Consider the following 21,398-nt stretch of genomic DNA (forward strand, 5'->3'; position numbering starts at 1 on the left):
GGCACTTACTCAGCAATAACCTGCTAACTGACGCCCAGTTTGGGTTCCGCCAGGGCCACTCAGCTCCTGACCTCATTACAGCCTTGGTCCAAACATGGACAAAAGAGCTGAACTCGAGGTGAGGTGAGAGTGACTGCCCTTGACATCAAGGCAGCATTTGATCGAGTGTGGCATCAAGGAGCCCTAGCAAAACTGAAGTCAAGGGGAAAACTCTCCATTGGTTGGAATCATACCTAGCACAAAGGAAGTTGGCTGTGGTTGTTGGAGGTCATTCATCTCAATCACATGACATCACTGCAGGCGTTCCTCAGGGCAGTGTCCTAGGCCCAAGCATCTTCAGCTGTTTCATCAATGACCTTCCCTCCATCATAAGGTCAGAAGTGGGGATGTTCGCTGATGATTGCACACTGTTCAGCACCATTCGAGACTCGTCAGATACTGACGCAGTCCGTGTCCATATGCAGCAAGACCTGGACAACATTCAGACTTGGGCTGACAAGTGGCAAGTAACATTCGCACCACACAAGTGCCAGGCAATGGCCATCTCCAACAAACGAGACACTAACCATCTCCCCTTGACATTCAATGGCATTACCATCGCTGAATCCCCCACTATCAACATCCTGGGGGTTACCATTGATCAGAAACTGAACTGGACCAGCCATATAAATACTGTGGCTACAAGAGCAGGCCAGAGGCTGGGAATTCTGCGGCGAGTGTCTCACCTCCTGACTCCCCAAAGCCTTTCCACCATCTACAAGGCACAAGTCAGGAGTGTGATGGAATACTCTCCACTTGCCTGGATGAGTGCAGCTCCAACAACACTCAAGAAGCTCGACACCATTCAGGATAAAGCAGCCCGCTTGATTGGCACTCCATCCACCACCTTCAACATTCACTCCCTCCACCACCGGCGCACTGTGGCTGCAGTGTGTACCATCTACAAGATGCACTGCAGCAACTCGCCAAAGCTCCTTCAACAGCACCTTCCAAACCCGCGACCTCTACCACTTAGAAGGACAAGGGCAGCAGACGCATGGGAACATCACCACCGACAAGTTCCCCTCCAAGCCACACACCATCCTGACTTGGACCTGTATCGCCGTTCCTTCTCAGTCGCTGGGCCAAAATCCTGGAACTCCCTTCCTAACAGCATTGTGGGTGTACCTACACCATATGGACTGCAGTGGTTCAAGAAGGTGGCTCACCACCAACTTCTCAAGGTAAATTAGGGATGGGCACTAAATGCAGGCCTAGCCAGCGACGCCCACATCCCAATGAATAAAAAAAAAAATTTCTTATGTTCTTAACAAACAGGAACCCATGCTGAGCAGCAGTGAACACAGCTCACCATAAAATGAAAGATTTTTGGAGTAAGCATCAAGATAGGAATTTGAATATAAAATAATGAATGTACTGAGCACACATACACCAGTTAACATGCACAAAGGATTCAACCTAAATGAAGGCAAAAATGGTTAAAACCACAAAGAGGAGAATGAGGCTGTTTGTGACAAGAGGGCTGGAGGCAGCTGTGTATTCCCACTGTCACAAATTAGTATTCGGAGTTTACCAGAATCAAAACAATTACAAATATAGAATTTAGTGACCAGTTGAAGGACCACTTGGCCAATTTCTATGTGCGAGCAGTAAATATGCATACAGGGTGAGCGCTCCAACCGCTCAGGGGAGTTGGTGGGGGATCCATGTGATTTCCTGGCACGCCCCTCATTAATGTGGTAGGCAAGCGGCCAGCGAAGACGCACTTCCTATAGGCAGATTGTTGACCTGGGGCCTTTTCAAGATCCTTCAACAGCAGTTTAAAGGTGAGATTCATTTTGTGTGGCACAGAAGCAGCAAAACTGTGGAGCAGCGGGCAACATGGAGTTCAGAACCTAGAGCAGCTACTACAAGCACTTTGAAATACTTAATGAAATTTCCAACAAGCCACAAGAAAAAAAAGTCTCCAAAACCTCTAGACGGCTTTACTTGTGGCCATCTGAGGATGTCTTTAAATAATCACTGCATGTGGCACCTCACAACTTGTACCACCCATGGTTTTTGGGCAGGAGCAGGAACTGGCAGAAGTCAAGTAATGAGTCCTGAAAATAGTATTGGACTCTAAATTACATCACTTAACCCAAATTTGCACGTATTAATGAGGCTCCCACCTCTTTCAGGTGGAAGCTCCAGTTGCCAGGGTACACATTCGGCCAAAAATTAGACTGCAAGTAAAAGCAGTAGGTGGACTGGAGTAGCAGCCACTCATTTTTGGGCTATGTGTTTGAGTGCAAATGGGGTGTTAACTTGACAGAAATTGCCTTAACTGTTCTTATTTTTTTTTAATTTTATTTATTTATTTATTTATTTTTTAATTGATTGTGCAAATCTACAAAGTTTCAAGATTAAAAAAAATATTTTGACAGACACTTTTAGAGAACAGGTCAGAATTTCCCAATGTGTTTTGATATGCTTAGCCACAACAGCCTGTTGACATTCAGCATTTAGGATGATAGATAATTAACAGTCACTTTGGCACAGTACCAGAGAACCAATGAAGTGCATAGAACCATACTCCTGCACGAGTCTGCAGATCTCAATATTCATATTTGCATGGCGTGAAAAGCAGAGATGGAGAGTGCTTTACTACTTTGGTTACTGCTTATTGTTTATCTGCAAAAAATGGTGCGCAACATGGGTTAAAAACTCCAGACTTCCAGCGCCATGGAAAGACCAGTAACAACATAGGGAGAGGGGAGTTGCCATTAAGGTCAGCTCGACCAGTCAGAATAATTGCTCCAGGACAGTGGAAAAAAGAAAGCCCAACCAGTAACAAGCAGCCCCAGCAGGGCAGGTCATGGCAAAGGGAAAGCAGCATCCAGCTGTGATCTACATAGAGAGTAGAGGAAATTCTGGCGCATTTCATTGTGCGAGTCAACATGCTCAACAATCACGCTGAAGTCAAAGCACCGCGCAACTGTTGGGCAAAAAACTAGAAGCTGCACTGAGATGTGCTACGTCTGAGCAAGTCATGTCGGAACTCCAAACTTTGGTAAAAGAAAAAGACTGCAAAGTTTCACACTAAAATGGTGGTAGAAGTTTTTTTTTAATTTTTTTTTTTATAAAAGTAAATATACACATCACGTACATTAACCTGTATTGTGTGCAAGGTCTTTTCTACTATAAATAAGCGTTTGTGGCTAAAATGCTGTCGCCGTAGCTACCCCTGTGGCTAGTCAGTGAGGTCTATTGGACAACACAGATTTAGACATTCACTTATTATCCTCTTTCAAACATAATTCATGGAATTCTAACTTTGAGCATTTGCCAAGGCTGAATACATCAGAACCCTAGCAGTAGTTTTGACTCTTACCATGTTCTTTTCAAAATGCTTTTTTTGGTCTCTATCGAAAATGTGTTTAGGTACTCTGCTCACTGGAGTGGAAGAGAGGAAGGGGCTTATTGGTCTTGAATGATGGGGGTGGGGCAGAAAGAGTAAGAGTCCGAGTCCTTGGAGAATTTCTCTGCCCGATCTCATTCTCTCGGTAAATACTGAGAATCCAATCTGTGTTTCTCCCAGTGGCAGAGTCACGAATTAGGCAAATGACAGTTTCCAAAATTGCATCAATAAACCTGCATTCCACCACTTTGTGGTCAACCAGGCCCAATATTGATTATTCCTGGCATGCATGAAAGGTAATGTGCCAAACACCTGACACCATTGACTCCAGCCGCAAAAGATTGTGCTCTTGGTAAAGACCATCATCAATGGCCTCTTCTTGGCCCCTACTTCCAAAATATAAAAATACTTCCATCTCTCTCTTCTTACAGCCCTCCCCTATCTTACACAACATCTCCACTTGACTGAAAAGGGCAGGCAGACAGACTACCTATTTCTGGGCCTCTGATGTTGTTGCTTCAATACCACTTCAAGGTGTACAAAGCATCTTGTTCAAAGGTATTTCAGCACAGAAGTGCCACTTCCTCTACCCACTCTTTCCTCACAGTCATCACTCAATGCTTAAAACATTTCTGCTGGTTACAAATAAAAAGAAAAACTGCAAATGCTAGAAATCGGAAATAAAAGCAGAAAATGCTGGAAATACACATCACCTGTAAAGGGAAAAGGCAAGTTAATGTTTGGGATTGATTTTCTTTTTGCAGATGTTGTGTATTTCCATCATTTCCTGTTTTTGCCTCTTGTATTTATTCCTGGCTTACTAGATGTTTTGGGGGGGGGGGGGGGGGGGGGATGGTGGTGGTAACACCAAGTAGCTTTTATAGTTATTCTCTGAATAAAGCAAGTGGAAGCTACATTTCTTCACGTGATACCATCATGGGAAGGTGCAGAGTAGAGGCAGGCACTTACCCTACATTGGGGGGGGAGGAAAACAAAATATAAAAGTAGCCAAATCTAGTGGGCGGATAGAAGATTGGGAAGCATTTAAAAGCCAGCAAAGAACAACTAAAAGATTAATTAAGAAAGGGAAGATAGATTATGAAAGTAAACTAGCAAAAAATATAAAAACAGATAGCAAGAGTTTCTACAGTTATATAAAAAGAAAAAGGGTGGCTAAAGTGAATGTTGGTCCCTTAGAGGACGAGACCAGGAAATTAGTAGTGGGGAACATGGAGATGGCAAAAACGCTGAACAAATATTTTGTATCAGTCTTTACAGTAGAGGACACTCAAAATATCCCAACACTGGACAAACAGGGGGCAGGGGGCTGGGGGGGGGGGGGGGGGGCGCGGGGGAAGCTAAACACAATTAAAATCACTAAGGAGATGGTACTCGGTAACATAATGAGACTTAAGGCGGATAAATCCCCTGGACCTGATGGCTTACATCCTAGGGTCTTGAGAGAAGTAGCGGTAGGGATTGCGGATGCATTGGTGGTAATTTTCCAAAACTCCCTGGATTCAGGAAAGGTCCCAGCAGATTGGAAAACTGCTAATGTAACGCACTTATTTAAAAAGGGAGGTAGACAAAAGGCTGGAAACTATAGACCAGTTAGCCTAACATCTGTGGTTGGTAAAATGTTGGAGTCCATTATTAAGGAAGCAGTAACAGGACATTTGGATAAGCATAATTTAATCGGACAGAGTCAGCATGGTTTTATGAAGGGGAAGTCATGTTTGACAAATTTACTCGAATTCTTTGAGGACGTAACAAACAGGGTGGATAAAAGGGGAACCAGTGGATCTGGTGTATTTGGACTTCCAAAAGGCATTTGACAAGGTGCCACACAAAAGATTACTGCACAAGATAAAAAAAATCACGGGATTGGGGATAATATACTGGCATGGGTAGAAGATTGGCTATCTAACAGAAAACAGAGAGTTGGGATAAATGGTTCATTCTCGGGTTGGCAATCAGTAACTAGCGGTGTTCCGCAGGGGTCAGTGCTGGGACCCCAACTTTTTTAAATCTATATTAACTATTTGGAGGAGGGGACCAAGTGCAACATAACCAAGTTTGCCAACGATACAAAGATGGGAGGGAAAGCAGTGAGTGAGGAGGGCATAAAAAACCTGCAAAAGGACATAGACAGGCTAAGTGAGTGGACAGAAATTTGGCAGATGGAATATACTGTTGGAAAGTGTGAGGTTATGCACTTTGGCAGAAAAAAAATCAAAGAGCAAGTTATTATCTAAATGGAGAGAAACTGCAAAGTGCTACAGTACAAAGGGATCTGGGGGTCCTGGTGCATGAAACACAGAAGGTTAGTATGCAGGTGCAGCAGGTGATCAGGAAGGCCAATGGAATCTTGGCTTTTATTGCAAGGGGGATGGAGTATAAAAGCAGGGAAGTCTTGCTTCAGTTATACAGGGTACTGGTGAAGCCACACCTGGAATACTGCGTACAGTTTTGGTTTCCATATTTAAGATAAGATATACTTGCTCTCGAGGCAGTTCAGAGAAGGTTCACTCGGTTGATTCCAGAGATGAGGGGGTTGACTTTTGAGGAAAGGTTGATTAGGTTGGGCCTCTACTCATTGGAATTCAGAAGAATGAGAGGCGATCTTATCGAAACATATAAGATTGTGAGGGGGCTTGATCGGGTGGATGTGGGGAGGATGTTTCCACTGATGGGTGAGACTAGAACTAGGGGGCATATCTTAGAATAAGGGGCTGCCCTTTCAAAACTGAGATGAGAAACTTCTTCACTCAGAGGGTAGTGAATCTATGGAATTTGCTACCTCAGAGAGCTGTGGAAGCTGCGACATTAAATAAATTTAAAACGGAGATAGACAGTTTCCTAGCTGATAAGGGAATTAGGGGTTACAGGGAGCGGGCAGGGAAGTGGACGTGGGTCTAGTTTCAGATCAGCCATGATCCTATTGAATGGCGGAGCAGGCCTGAGGGGCCGTATGGCCTACTCCTGCTCCTACTTCTTATGTTTATGTTCTTATGTTTAAAAGGTCCCGTCACCCTGAGCTGCTTTTGTACTCTAGCTACTGGCCAGCTACATAGCAGCTTTGGCGGGGGCCTGGGAGGGGGACTCCTGTTCGCTCTCTTAACCAATGAAAATGTATGATGTGGAGAGACTGGAGGGGAAAAACAGAAGGATAAAAGCAAAAATAAACAGACACTAACGTAGATAAAAAGAACATATCCCTGCACTTTTCAGCATATGAAATGCTTTGTAATGTTAACAGTTTTGAAAACAGTCTAATCATTAACCTATAGCTGTGATCTTTGCATAATCAGGTATTCCGACTTAACATTTTCAGTTCTTCACATCGATATTTTCAACACTTGTAATAATGATGCAGGTTTTAAATTTTTGCAAGCATCTCAAGCTGATCTTTTATGACAAGAATTTTATCAAGTGAACTTGTTACCTATTTAGGTATTGGAAATGGGATACTTAGTGGGAGAATATTTTAATTTCTTGAATTGTTTGAATTGTGTTCACAAGTGTGGTACCAGCTATCTTGGATACAAGATGAACTGCATGTTGATAGCATGTCACTCCTGCTCATTTTTGCTGATTTAAACACTTCTGTACTAATCATTTGTTGCTCCCAGTTTTATGCTCTAGGAAATGCATTCACCACAGAGCCATTATTAATTTAAATGCCACATTTCCGTCCCCCCCCTCCAAAAACACTTATGTTGGAAGAAGCCAGTTCTGTTAAGTGCACTGTAACGGCATCAATTAAAATGAGCACTACAGTTCACACATACATTATATATAGTCGCTTCAGTTCTCATCTTTAAGTGAACTTGCATTCATATAGCTAATAAAAAACAAAGTACTGCAAATGCTGGAAAACAAACAAAAACAGAAAAATCTGGAAACAACAGGTCCATAAGCAAAGCTGATGCAAGTTGTAGATGCTGAATGCATTAATCTGATCCATTTGCTCATGAAGTGCTGTTATCAGACTCTTGCTAATGTAAATGTTTTAGCACAGTCCTAAACTGCCCTTTTTCATTACAGGAAGGTACAAGATTCCTACCACTGGGCTGTGACACTTGAATAGGGGTCAATGCCACAATCACTGGGAGACATGCATGAATGAAATAAAAGGGTGGGGAGTTTGTCTCCCATCTTATTCCAAAAGGTATCAATCATGATATGGTACTGTTATGTGGGTGTCAGGAGCCTTCTGGTACCTTGCTTAAGTAGTCACTTTTCATCAATGAGCCCAAATGAGTGTCAAGATTATTGACCTGGCCTGGGGAGTGAACATCACAGCAAAATCCAACATCTCAGCCTCACGCGACATCTAAACATGCACTGTACAACAGGGATCATTTGAGAGTTGATTGGTTTAGAAAGCTTAATGCTTTTTCTTCTTTCTAACCAAAAGGACACTGGATGCAGTTCTAGTACCCCGGCTGTAATCAGCTAACTCAGCTCAAGCAAAGGAATCAAGCTCAGGTCTATTGTGCATTGTACCACACTGGGGAATAGCTTTAAATGAACCAGAGGGGAAGTTTTTGAAGGCATATTTTTTAAAAACACAAAGTATCAGAGCTAAGGGTGGAGTAGTTCATGCTATTTTGACAAGTACAAATAGAATAGCAACATTCCATTCCTAGCATTAACTTCAACTTCAAACGCTGCAGACAAGGTAGGAAATGGTGTTCTCTCTTTATTCTACTAATTTTCTCCTCTCTGGAAGGTACTGACTCTGTATACTGGGGTACAGATCCACAGGCACTATTACCATGCTCAGGTGGCCACACTTCATACATGAGCCTGAACAGCAAGTGTGAAGACATCATAGGCAAGCCCAACCCTGTCCTTACATGGTGTTCACACATATCCACTACCGGCAATGTTCACTGGATGGTAAATCAGTCGTAGAAACCTGGCGTGTTTAAAATAGTGAGACCAACTGTATTGCCCAATGATCGAATCTGTGGTAACTTCCTGGTCTATGACTTTATTATATACAACTTCCCTTTCCAAAGTCCTTGAATGTGCTGTTGCCTCCTAAATCCATGCCCATCATTCCAGCAACGCCATATCCAAATCACTCCAATCAGGTTTCAGCACCAAAATGGTCCTAACCAAAAGGCACAAATAACATCCTCGGGGACTAGTGCACTATCCTTCCTCGTTTTTCACAACCCCTTTGCAGCCTTCGACACGGTAAACCACATTATCCTCATCCAACACCTCTCTCTCTCTCTCTCTCTCTCCAGCTCAGCAGGACTGCCCTCACTTTGTCCACTCTTGCCTATGGAATCGTAGCCAGAGCTCTCCAGCAATGGCTTCACTATCCATACCCGCACCATCATCTCTAGAGACAAACAAGGATCTATCTTTGGCCCCCTCCTCTTCCTCAGCTACATGTTGCCCCTTCACAACATAATCCGAAAATATGGCGTCAGGTTCCACATGTATGCCGACAACACTCAGCTTTACCTCACCACCAACTCTGGACTCCTCCACTGCATCTGTGTTGTCAGGCAGAAATTTCCTCCAGTTATACATTGGGAATACCAAATCCATCGTCCTCACCCCTCCCCACAAACATTGTTCCCATGCCTCCATCTCCATCTCCCTCCACTATCTGAGGTTGAACCAGACGGTTCGCCACCTCAGTGTCCTATTAGTTCCCAAGCCGAGCTTCCAACCTCTCCCTCAAAGATGCCTACTTCCACCTCCATAATATCGCCAGTCTCCACCCCGCCTCTGCCACCTTCATTTATTTGTGCCGCTCTGCCATTAGCTTTGTGAAAACGGCATCTCGCGTTTAACCACCCCTTAATTTTCATGACATTGTTGCAGTTACATTAATTGCCCACTGACCTCGCCACAGAAATTTAAGTCTAGTAATTATCAGCACAAGTACCCTTTAACGACTGGATAATGACTGCCCATCAACCTCTCTTGTCCAGTAAGTAAACAATTAAGTGTGCAGTCCCATTCCTTCAGGATTTGAATTGTTTTAGGAGATTTTAAAAATGTCACATTTAAACATTTTGTTTTCTGTGTCTCTTCCCCCCGCCCTCTAAATCCAATCTTTATATCCCACCCTTTATTTCTCGATCTGTACCCGATTTGACCATGAATGCACCCACTCTAATTCACCCTCCTCAGTCCTTCCGGTTTGTTTCTCAATCCTTTAATTTCATTGGTTAAGGTGATACATTGTTTGTGCCATTGTTCACCAAGGTCAGAGATGCCCTGTTGCCCTCGCTATGCTGTTATCAGCTCGCACTTCAACTTGGTGGGCAAAATATTTTAAAAACCTAAACATGCAATTATTAGTCGAACTAACGGGGCACACTCAAGCAAAATCGGGGACATTATTTTTTTGAGGTAAGCTAATTAAAAGAATAAAACTTTGCCTTGAAAGGTACCTTCTGCATGTTGGATAATGAGATGTGGTCAGCTTCCCTGATTATCTTGATCGTAAACGTGGCCTTAAATGCTGGTTCATCAAAGCATGGGAAAGCATTTCGTGCAGCAAATGGCTCAAACTGAGTGGCTGCCAATATTCTATAAAAGGAGAGAAAAACAGGTTCTTAAAAAAACTACATTTTTTCTGTACAGATCTAGTGCAGTTCTTGACCTTACTAGAATGCAATTTATGACAGCAATTCATCATGCAAGGGTCCAATAAGCTGCCGTTAATTCCCATAACATTGCAGCCTGCCTCAGTTACTGAAGCCTTCTCATTTGATGATCTTTTTGTAAAATAAGTCAGATGATGATTAGATAGCAGAAGACGACAAATTCAATAACGAAAAATACCTAGCTGCCAGGCAAAGGACTGTTCTGGGCTCTATGTAGTGACAGCAGAAACACAATCTTTTCAAATATGTAACTGTTCTAATGGTTAACCAGAGATACCTTCTGGAAAGTGTGTGTGTTTATATGCGCATGTGCTGCACCACACATAGGGCAAAGACAGAGTTAAACGGTCTGAGTCACCCACTCAGTTCAGAACAATGGCCACTAAAACAGCCAGATTGGAGGGCAAGGTGCTGGAAACTGACCAAAAGCTGACCAAACCCACTGCATTTACAGCTCAGCAGAGGGCATTTTCATTTTGTTTGAATTCAGGCTCACAATATTAAGCCAGTTGAGAAACACTATAACAAAGCCCATGCTAGGTCAGATTTCTTTATTCTTTAACATCCTTTTGGGAAACTAAATGACCAACCTGAATTCAGACTTGTCCGAGACTCCGCTCATACACAAGACTCAATCCCAAAAGAATTCCAATTCCACTGGCTGCTAAGCAAGTACACAAGACTGACTACGAAACACTGTACACCAAACATGATCACCACCACACTCAAACTGTTCTCTCTCTCCTGTAGCTAGCTTACAATCTTTTGTCAGTGAACAAGACCAGAAGAAACCTGAAGTTCGAGAAGAAATGTTTTCTTTTTAAATAAATTTTAAGTGAGCGTGGCTCAGAGCAGCTCAGCGCTTCTTAAACAAAAATCTAAACTTTTAGGTTTCTTTAACTTCTACTCATGCTGTGGCCAAACCACACTGGGGAAAAAATGCTATGCTGGGGTTGTGAATCAGTCACCGAATGGAGGGAATGGGTAAAGGAGGTGGTAGTTACATTTTCACCCTTTAGAGAAAAAAAAATTGTTGGAAAATGCTGACAAGGCCATGCTTATTGCCCATCTCTTGCTAGGACACTTCAGAGTGCACTAAGATTCAACTATGTAATGTAGACTAGAATCATTTGTAGGCTAGACTGGGTAGGGATGACAGGTTTCCTTTTCTGAAGGAACCACTTGGGTTTTTAAATGACAATCTGGCAGCTTGTATAGCCAAGTTTTCTAGCGCTAGCCCACAAATGACCAGATTGACTGAATTCACATCCATACTGTAAATTGCCAATTTTTGTAGCCACTAGGCACACTGCGAATACTTAACGGCATACTTTGAGGAAAGTAACAGATGCGCCAATAAGGTGCACTACAGACTAAATCAAACACAAGTGAAGAGGCTTATTTCCTTCAAAGTTTCTTTAAAGACAATAAACAAAATGTAACCCATCAGGAAATAATTACATAGTTAAGAAAAGCAGACAGGCAGGAGTTGGTTTACCTCGTTTTGTTTTTATCTTGATAACTGCTTTTGTAAAATCCAGAAAAACCATCAGACAGGTTTGCTGAATATTCCAGATTCAGAATGTATACTTCTCCTCTGGACAGTATTGGATTAACCTTAATTGCAATTTGCTGATGTGGTGTATACTCCAAAACCTGGACATCCTTTGGCTGACTGGTTGCTTCTGGAGTAATGGTTGCCTTGGTGATTTTGAGACCCAAGCTGTGAAGAGTGATGTTGTTGGTATCCTCCTTGATTAGGAGGCTTATCTGCACAGAGCCTGTGAAATTCATGGTGGTGAGATTGGGATGCAAAGCAAGATCATAATGCATTGGTACAACAGCATTAGACAATCTGATCTTTGGCCAAGGAAATACCTGACCATTGGTTGCCAGGGGATATACGAGTGTTAAAGTTGTGTTCTTTTTATGGCAGCCTTCTTTTGTGAAGGTACATTTTGGCAGAAAGTAGACTACCATAGCTATAGAAAGTATAATCACCACAACAAATGCTCCAACAAGTACAGTCCGAGCAGAAGGTACTGAACAAGGTCCCCCTGATGCTTCTCGGTGATAAGCCTCTGACATGTTATTGCGGTGATTGGAACTCCTGTTCATGAATGACATGCCTAGCAACCTTGCAGATGATTCATAGTCTTCTTCATCATCCTCCAGGTCATGTTCTCCCAAGCCACGCACCAGCAACCGTGAACTATGCGGCTCATATTCAACTTCATCGGGTTCCAGAGGATGAAGGCGTGGTTCCTTGGCCAAATCAGCGATGTCAGGCTCTTCTTCAAACATGCTGTTTTCAATCATGTTTCTGGGCAACTGGGCTCGCTCTGAAAGACAAAATGGTTTCAACTATATTCAACATATTTTACCCACTCTGGTACTACACTAAAATTACCTCCAGCAGGCTCAAGGCCAGATATTACACTGGTGAAAGTCAATTCTGTTTCCATCAAACTACAAAATAACTATTGGATACTGAACATACCTCATGCAATTAATACCCTGAATATTAGAGGTTAATTCTTTATAACAATCACCCATTATAACAAATTCATTATTCAGACATAAACAGCAAGAGTCAAGTGTTCAGGAGAGGAGGGAGTAAATTGGATGGGGGTGGGAGGGGAAGAAAGGTGCATTAGGAGACCATCCTAGTCAGTACAAAAAATATAGCAGTCATACAATTTCAGAAGAAAAAATCTAATTGAATTTATTTCATAAGAGCAGAAGATTTGACAGAGTTGAAAACTATTATAGAATTCTGGTGACCTGCGGCTTGTGCAATTCCAGGGCTCTCGGAGCCACAATGTTTGAACTATAGCACTGAACCTTGCTAGTGCTGTTCCACAGAAGCAAGCAACTGCACTAAATGGCAATAAATACCACCTTCACAATTCTCTCCCCTCGACTTGAAGGTGGAGGATAAGGTTCCATAGTATTAGCACTCGAGTATCAGGCCCAAGTACTGTAGTCATTATTCACATAGCCTGTTGATTGCTAAATGTAAATAGTGAAACACTTTAGCAAGTATTACTGGATGGTGATCAGAGCAACATCTATGGCTCATTCCTTGCCTCCTTACCCGAATACTGTAGTGCCACCACTGCTAAAACCAAGAAGGTTCTAGGTTTAACCCCAGTCAGTGCTAACTCAGCACCAATTGAGGATAAAACCTGGATCTTTCTGGTGAAAATATGGCATAATACCACCATGATAAGTAGTATAAAAGTTGGAACCCAAGATACATCTTTTACACAATAAGCGAGCTGGTATTCCACACAAATCTGAACACAATGCACAAAATGAGCCTCATCAGATTCAATGTGCTGTATAAATATAATCACTTTAATGCCAAATGGACACTCTCGGTAAGTGTCACCACAGATAAGAATACAGACTGATCAATTTAGGCAACACAGTACTGGAGTCTCGATACCCTGACATGCCTTTTCCTGTTAAAAGTCCAATCACAGCAGGTACAGTACTATGTGGTAACCCCCACATTTTCTAAATAGTTCAACATGTTAGTGTAAAATTTTCTAGACAAGTCGAAACAAATTCAGATACCTGTAGTTTTAGCAAAAATCTTCAACATCCCAACATTCTGACACCAGTGGATAAATTAAAGTTAATAAGGCAGGATTGTTTAAAAAAACTTCAGGTACAATTTAGTAAAAGTTTCTAAAATGGCCAGAAATAGGTCTCGCTCTTCCTCTTATACAATCCATCAGCTGACCTTTATTAAAAGGATTTTGGTCTCCAAAATAACAGAATTATCTTTTTCAGAGTTAGTGCCTTAAAAAAGTAAAACAAAACCTCAAACTTATTTTAGGTTCCAACCAGCAGCCACAGATATATAGTCCAAAATGCCAATTCTACCATTAACATTACCCTCCCGAATCCCTCCCCAATTAAGTGTGTCTGTCAGAAAAGGGTCCGAGACGGACAACAGATATTTAAACTCAACATGTTTAACTATTCTCCTTTCAATATGTGGTAGGGACCATTCACTGCCAAATATATTTTCCAATAGTTGATATGAGACAGAAAAAAACCCAGGCAAATACCGAGCACCAAATGCAACAAAATAACGGAGAATTGAACCACATTTTAAATTTGTAGCTTTGTTTTGGCTGAAAAATGATTTTATATTTAGTATGCATTTAGGAGGTGGGTGATGCTGGCAAGGCCGCATTTATTGCCCATTCCTATCTGCCATGAGGGAATCGTTTTGGACCTGTTCTTTGAACTACTGCAGTCCTTATGCAGACGGTTCTAGTGGAGGCATTGGGAAGGGAATTACTGTATGTTGACTCAACGACGATGTCGGAACAATAATACATGTCTAAAATCAGGATGGTGTGTGATTTGGAAGGGAATTTTCAAGAAATGGCACTCTCAATGCTGCTGCCCCTTGCCCATCAAGTAGTAGAGGTCACAGGGCTGGGAGATGCTGTAGAAGTAACCTTGTGTGAGTTGCTGCAGTGCATTCTGTAGATAACACATGCTACAGTTAGTGTGCTGGTGGCGGAGGTGGATGGATAGGGAGCTCAATGGCAGGGGTGACATCAAGCAGACTGCTTTGCCCTGGATGGTGTCAAGCTTAAGTGTGGCTGCACCATGCAGGTGTGGTGAGCTTTCCATCACATTCCTAAGTTGAGAATTAGAGATGGTGGAGGAAAAAAAGGGATTTCTCTCAAAGCTGCAGTGGATTAGTTGATATGGTTAAATCAAACAGTGAAGAATTCTTCAATAAAAACATAAAATGCTGGAAATACTCAGCAGGTCAGGCAGCATCTGTGGAGAGAAACAGAGTTAACGTTTCAGGTCGATGAGTGAAGACTTATCACCTAAAGAACTCAAAATGGGGTTGATATCACAAAGATATCTGCCAAATAAACAAACAAAACTCGAGTTTCTGTGGTGATGAACTTGTACCACCGTTCAATTGCTCTAAGACACTTTGAATACCAAATCTTGAACATATGTCCAGGGCTACTTGGAACCACTCTGTAGAATTGCAATAGCAGAAATCAAAAACTCCGGCTACCAGTTTGCCGCTGAAGCAACCATCCACAAACAATAAACTGACCAAATATCTGGCTACATGGTACAAATCAAATATAATGTAGGTGGGGTAACATCGAATACATAAAGTACCCAACTGGTGACTAAAGGGGTGAAATTTCTCTTTATATAGAAACATAGATAGAAGATAGGAGCAGGAGTAGGCCATTCGGCCCCTCGAGCCTGCTCCGCCATTCAATGAGATCATGGCTGATCATCCAAATTCAGTACCCTGTCCCTGCCTTCTCTCCATATCCCTTGATCCCTTTAGCCTTAAGAAATATATCTAACTCCTTCTTGAATATATTTAATGAATTGGCCTCAACTGCCTTCTGTGGTAGAGAATTCCACAGGTTCACCACTCTGGGTGAAGAAATTCCTCCTCATCTCTGTCCTAAATGGTTTACCCCTTATCCTTAGACTGTGACCCCTGGTTCTGGACTCCCCGGCCATCGGGAACATCCTTCCTGCATCTAGTCCTGTTAGAATTTTATAAGTTTCAATGAGATCCCCTCTCATTCTTCTAAACTCCAGCGAGTATAAGCCCAATCGACCCAATCTCTCCTCGTACGTCATTCCTGCCATCCCAGGTATCAGCCTGGTGAATCTTCGCTGCACTCCCTCCATGGCAAGAACATCCTTCCTTAGATAAGGTGACCAAAACTGCACACAATACTCAAGGTGTGGTCTCACCAAGGCCCTGTACAACTGCAGCAAGACATCCTTGCTCCTGTACTCAAACCCTCTCGCTTAATAGGGAAAATCTGTTTTTCATGATAATTAATGACCCATTAAAATTGCAGATGCATGCAGCTTTGGAATCTGTTATTGCCAAGAATAAAATGTCATTCACAGATTATATAGAGAAAATGACACAGCCTTTTTAAAAAAGTGGAATTTCACTGCCCAAGTTGTAAGAGTATATGCCTTGGGTCACCTGGGAACTTTATAAAACTACGGTCAATTCTCTTTAGTATTCGGAAAGAGCAGCTAATTGAGTACCAAGAAGGAGCAGTGCATTGCAGATATTGTAGTTTGCACAGGCAGAACTTTGTTCGTGCACTTTGATGTTGGTCACCAAGCTTCCCAAGCTACTCCTCTATCTAACCCTTCATAATCCTGACAGGAGGCCAGAGGGATCAAAGAAGCACCCCATTGTTGCACTAATAGTATTGATCTGGAAAGAGGCCACTGTACAATTGATGATCATGTTGAGTTTGTCATCAGGACTCTCCCCAAGCAAGAGAGAAGAACTGATTACACCAGCCACAAATGTAGTCGGAGCCTAGGAAAAACAATAGAGAGCCGAGGAAATAAAAAAGACCACCACTAGGCTCAGCCAGTTTCTGCACAAGGGTAACACCTTGTCCGTTCAGCAATGAAAAACAACTTCTAGATCATTCAGCAGGTGGTGTTCAAGTACCTCTAAAGCAAGCTCTTCCGCCAGGAGCTAGCAATGTTCTGCAAGAACCAATCCCTCCAGAGCAGTGGCCTTCAAACTCGTGAGGGGAGGCTATTGCAAATATTGAAATGTTCCCAGGGACTGCCTGCCCTAACTTCAGAAAGACAGCATGAATTACCCAAAAAGGAAAACAGAGCTACAAGTGCAGAATTATTTTTTTGTATTCGTTCATGGGATGTGGGCATTGCTGGCAAGGCCAGCATTTATTGCCCTTAAGGTGGTGGCGAGCCATCTTCTTGAACCGCTGCAGTCCGCGTGGTGAAGGTACTCCCCTAGTGCTGTTAGGGAGGGAGTTCCAGGATTTTGACCCAGTGACTATGAAAGAACGGCGATATATTTCCAAGTCAGGATGGTGTGCGACTTGGAGGTGTTCCCATGCGCCTGCTGCCCTTGTCCTTCTAGGTGGTAGAGGTCGTGGGTTTGGGAGGAGCTGTCGAAGAAGCCTTGGCGAGTTGCTGCAGTGCATCTTGTAGATGGTACACACTGCAGCCATGGTGCACTGGTGGTGGAGGGAGTGAATGTTTAAAAAGGTGGTGGGTGGGGTGCCAATCAAGCAGGCTGCTTTGTCCAGGATGGTGTCGAGCTTCGAGTGTTGTTGGAGCTACGCTCATCCAGGCAAGTGGAGAGTATTCATCACACTCCTTACTTGTGCCTTGTAGATGGTGGAAAGGCTTTGGGGAGTCAGGAGGTGAGACACTCGCCATAGAATACCCAACTCTTGTAGCCACAGTATTTATGTGCCTGGTCTAGTCAGGCTTCTGGTCAATGGTGACCCCCAGGATGTTGATGGTGCAGGATTCAGCGATGGTAATGCTGTTGAATGTCAAGGGGCGGTGGTTAGAGGCTCTCTTGTTGGAGATAGTCATTGCCTGGCACTTATGTGGCGCGAGTGTTACTTGCCACTTGGTATAGGAGTCACAAAATATAGGAGTCACAAAATAATACACTATTAAGTCAACCAATAGGAGAAAAATACAGAAGTAGATGACTTCAGACCTCTAATGCCTGGGGAACCCCAGTGTGAATACCTGTGCTCTAGAGCTGCACATTCTCAAACCCTAAGATACCCATAAACACAGCCCTGCCACTGATAGGGATTATGGAAGGGAGGCCTAGGTCATCAAATAAACCCTCCCAAGATCACTTACAAGGAAATAAACTAAACATGCCACACAAGATGCTGCCCTTCCTAATACTTGAGGGGACAAGGCCAGACAGACATGCTAAAAGACACATTTTCATACTGCCCCCAGACCAAACCATTGTGGCTGTGTTATGGGATGCCACAAAGGCCAAGACCAGCAGTGATATGCCCATAGACCCATTCCCTTGTCTGCTAGGCCTGCCTCTAGAGGTGCAAGATCCACTGAGGTGCAGAAATCAGCAAAACTCACTGCTTGCACCGAGAAGATTTATTCCATGCCCCCATTTTGACAACATCCTATCGTATCAGAAAGCTGTGGGACAGATGGGCAGTCAGACCATGCCATGTATGATCTCCAACTAGAACAGAGAAAGTACCAAGCAGTCTCAAACCCTTGCTATGAAGCCCATGCAGGTCACTTCTTACAAAATCAGTTTTATAAATAATGCGGGGCAGGGGGCGGGGGAAGGGAAACAGGCTGGTGCCAGACAGACAACAGGAACACACTAGGCAAGTGGAGAATTCTCTCAGCTACAAGAGTGTGTGACCGAACCCAACAATACATTCAGAAGTAACAACAGAAAATGCTGGAAATACTCAGCAGGCCAGCCAGCATCCGTGGAGGGAGAAACAGAGTTAACGTGTTTCTCTCTCCACGGATGCTGCCTGGCTTGCCGAGTATTTCCAGCATTTTCTGTTGTTATTTCAGATTTCCAGCATCCGCAGTATTTTGCTATTATAATACATTCAGAAGAATATCCCAGGTCCTTGTCCAGCTGCATATTTCGTGTTTCGCCCCCTCCCCCACCACTCCACAATGGCTGCCACAATTTTGAAACCTGCAAACTATGCCATCAATGTACTCTTGTAAACACCACGTGATTATACTGTATCAATTTGTCAACAAGTATATGATTTCTGTCTTTCACAAAAACTTTTTAAAGCTTATACTTTGATCATTACTTACAAATTCAAACAGAACAAAAAAATCAGTTAATGATTGGCTTCTTGAAAGAAAGGTTTTTAAAAACTGCAAGGGTCTGCCAACTGCAGCAGATACTGGTCTCAGATCTGTAGCTACAATACAACTGTGGCCAAACAAAATCAGAAACATAACGGCACAGGAGGAGGCCATTCAGCCCATCGCGTCTGTGCAGTCTCTCTGTAGAGCAATCCAGTCAGTCCCATTCCCCTGCTCTATCCCCGTAGAATGCAAGTTTATTTCCCTCGAGTGCCTATCCAGTCTCCCCTTGAAAACATTGAGTGTCTCCGTTTCCACCACTTCCATCGGCAGCGAGTTCCAGGTCCTCACCACTCGCTGCGTAAAAAAGTTTTTCCTCACATCCCCAGTATCTCTTGCCCAAAATTTTAAATCTGTATCCCCTAGTCCTTGTATCAACTAGTGGGAACAGCCTTTCCCAGTCTAGCCTATCCAAACCCGTCATAATCTTGTACACCTCGATCCAATCACCCCTCAACCGCCTTAGCTCTCAATAAATCCAGCTTCTCCAACCTGTCCTTGTAGCTAAGATCCCCCATCCCTGGAACCATTCTGGTAAATCTCCTCTGCACCCTCTCAAGGGCCTTCACATCCTTCATAAAGTGTGGTGACCAGAACTGGACACAATACTTGCGTTGTGGCCTAAACAGCGCTTTATAAAAGGTTCAGCATAACTTCGCTACTTTTGTACTCAATACCTCTATTTATGAAGCCCAAGATCCCATATGCTTTGCTAACCACTCTCAATATGTCCTGCCACCTTCAGGGACCTATGCACATTAACTCCCAGGTCCCTCTGTCCCTGCACACTCTGTAAAACTGTGCCATTAAGTGTATATTGCCTCTCCTTATTTCTTCTGCCAAAATGCAGCACATCACACTTCTCTATTAAATTCCATCTGCCACTTGTCTGCCCATTCTGCTAGCCTTTCTATGTCCTGCTGCAGTCAATTGGTATCATCCTCACTGTTTGCCACACCCCCAAGTTTGGTGTCATCAGCAAATTTAGAAGTTCTACTCTGTATTCCAATATCGAAGTCATTTATATATATCAAAAAAAAAACCCTGGCCCCAGCACTGACCCTTGGGGAACACCACTGTCTACCATCCTCCAGTCTGAAAAACAGCCATTTACCACAACTCGCTGTTTTCTGTCCTTAAGCCAATTCCTTATCCAAGCTGGCACTGACCCACCTATTCCATGAGCCTCAATTTTGTTAACCAGCCTTCTACGCAGTACTTTGTCAAACGCCTTCTGAAAATCCATGTAGACAACATCCATTGCATTCCCTTCATCAATCCTCCCTGTTACTTCATCAAAAAATTCCATTAGTCAAACACAATCTTCCTTTCACAAACCCATGTTGGCTCTCCTTAATTAGCTTAAACCTCTCCAAATGCCCGTTAAAGTTTTCCTTGATTATTGTTTCTAAAACTTTACCCACCACTGATGCTAAACTGAAGTTACTGGGATTGTCCTTACACCCTTTCTTGAACAATGGTGTCACATTTGCCACTTTCCAATCCTCAGGAACCTCCCCTGCATCTAGGGAAGGTTGGAAAATTATGGCAAGCCCTTCTGCTATCTCCTCCCCCAATTCCCTTATCAGTTAAGATTTGAAAAAGCTTCAAATGCAAATTCAGAGTGTAATACTTGATTTTGATCTGCAAAACTGAACAGAAGTTTTCCCTTCACATAGATGCCTGTTTATAGCACAGCTTGCTCCAAATTTGGTGCCAAAATCTCTATCCACTCCTGAACTGCACTGTGGCACAACAAATAAAACCAGCACAATGTGATGATCATGCTCCAGTGGCACACGCATCTATCTGGCTGAAGCTGGTTTGGTTTCCCTGGGTTTGAATTGGTAACTAATCCCATCATCAACACATGAGATAACGGATATCCCACAGCACACAGTATAACCCTCTGTTTGCAAATGATAGAATGCCACTCCGCAATTCAGTTAATTCCTTACAGTCACATGAAGCACACTGGATATATGACTTCGTGATTTTTCAACTAAACTTGGAGGGGTGATTTTTCCCATTGGAGGCGGGTTGTGGTTTGGGCGGGTTCCAAAATGCCTCCACTGTCAGGTGGGAAAAATTTGCGATTTTCCCCTAATTGGCCAGTTAATGTCAGAGGTGTGGGTTCCCCTGGGCCAATTAGTGTTTTGGGACTGAAAAATCACCTCTGCTGACATCACTTATCCAGCTTCATTTAAGGGCTGCTTGCTGCCTTGGCTCATTCCACTGGTTTTTGGTCGATGCTGCACCACCTCCAAACTTATCTCCTTGAAGAATGGCCAGCTCCAAGGCAAGGGCCTCCCTGAGGCTCTCAGATGAGGCGCTGGGTATCCTGGTTGAGGGGACGAGAGTTAGCAGGGAGGTGCTCTTCCCCTCATCTGGGAGGAAGAGGCCTCACAAAGAAACCAAGGCGGTTTGGGTCCAGCTGGCAAGGGGTATAACCTCCAGATCCGTGTGCAGTAGAACATGGATGCAGTGCCGTAAAAGGTTCAATGACCTTGTACGGTCAGGCAAAGTGAATATACCATCAGCTTGACCCTCCTTCTGCTCCCCTTCTCCTCTCATCACCAGCACTCTGCATTGTCAACCTCCTCCTACACATTCCACTTTACCTTTACAACCCTTGCACCCTTCACCAT

At 43.3% G+C, this 21,398-nt stretch overlaps 1 protein-coding gene across 1 annotated transcript in view; it reads right to left on the bottom strand.

Moving 5' to 3' along the window:
- lnpep (leucyl/cystinyl aminopeptidase) overlaps positions 1-21,398 on the bottom strand; it is a 132,676-nt gene that overhangs the window by 76,906 nt on the left and 34,372 nt on the right. The window contains exons 2-3 of the mRNA XM_085988124.1: positions 11,540-12,383; positions 9,826-9,964 (exon numbers count right to left, since the gene is read on the bottom strand). Coding sequence (XP_085844250.1) covers positions 9,826-9,964; positions 11,540-12,383 — 983 coding nt within the window. The remainder of the gene's footprint in view (positions 1-9,825; positions 9,965-11,539; positions 12,384-21,398) is intronic.

Source organism: Somniosus microcephalus, chromosome 1 (genome assembly GCF_052327205.1).
Source record: "Somniosus microcephalus isolate GS21.2 chromosome 1, FLI_Smic_1.0, whole genome shotgun sequence".
Lineage (NCBI taxonomy): Eukaryota > Metazoa > Chordata > Chondrichthyes > Squaliformes > Somniosidae > Somniosus > Somniosus microcephalus.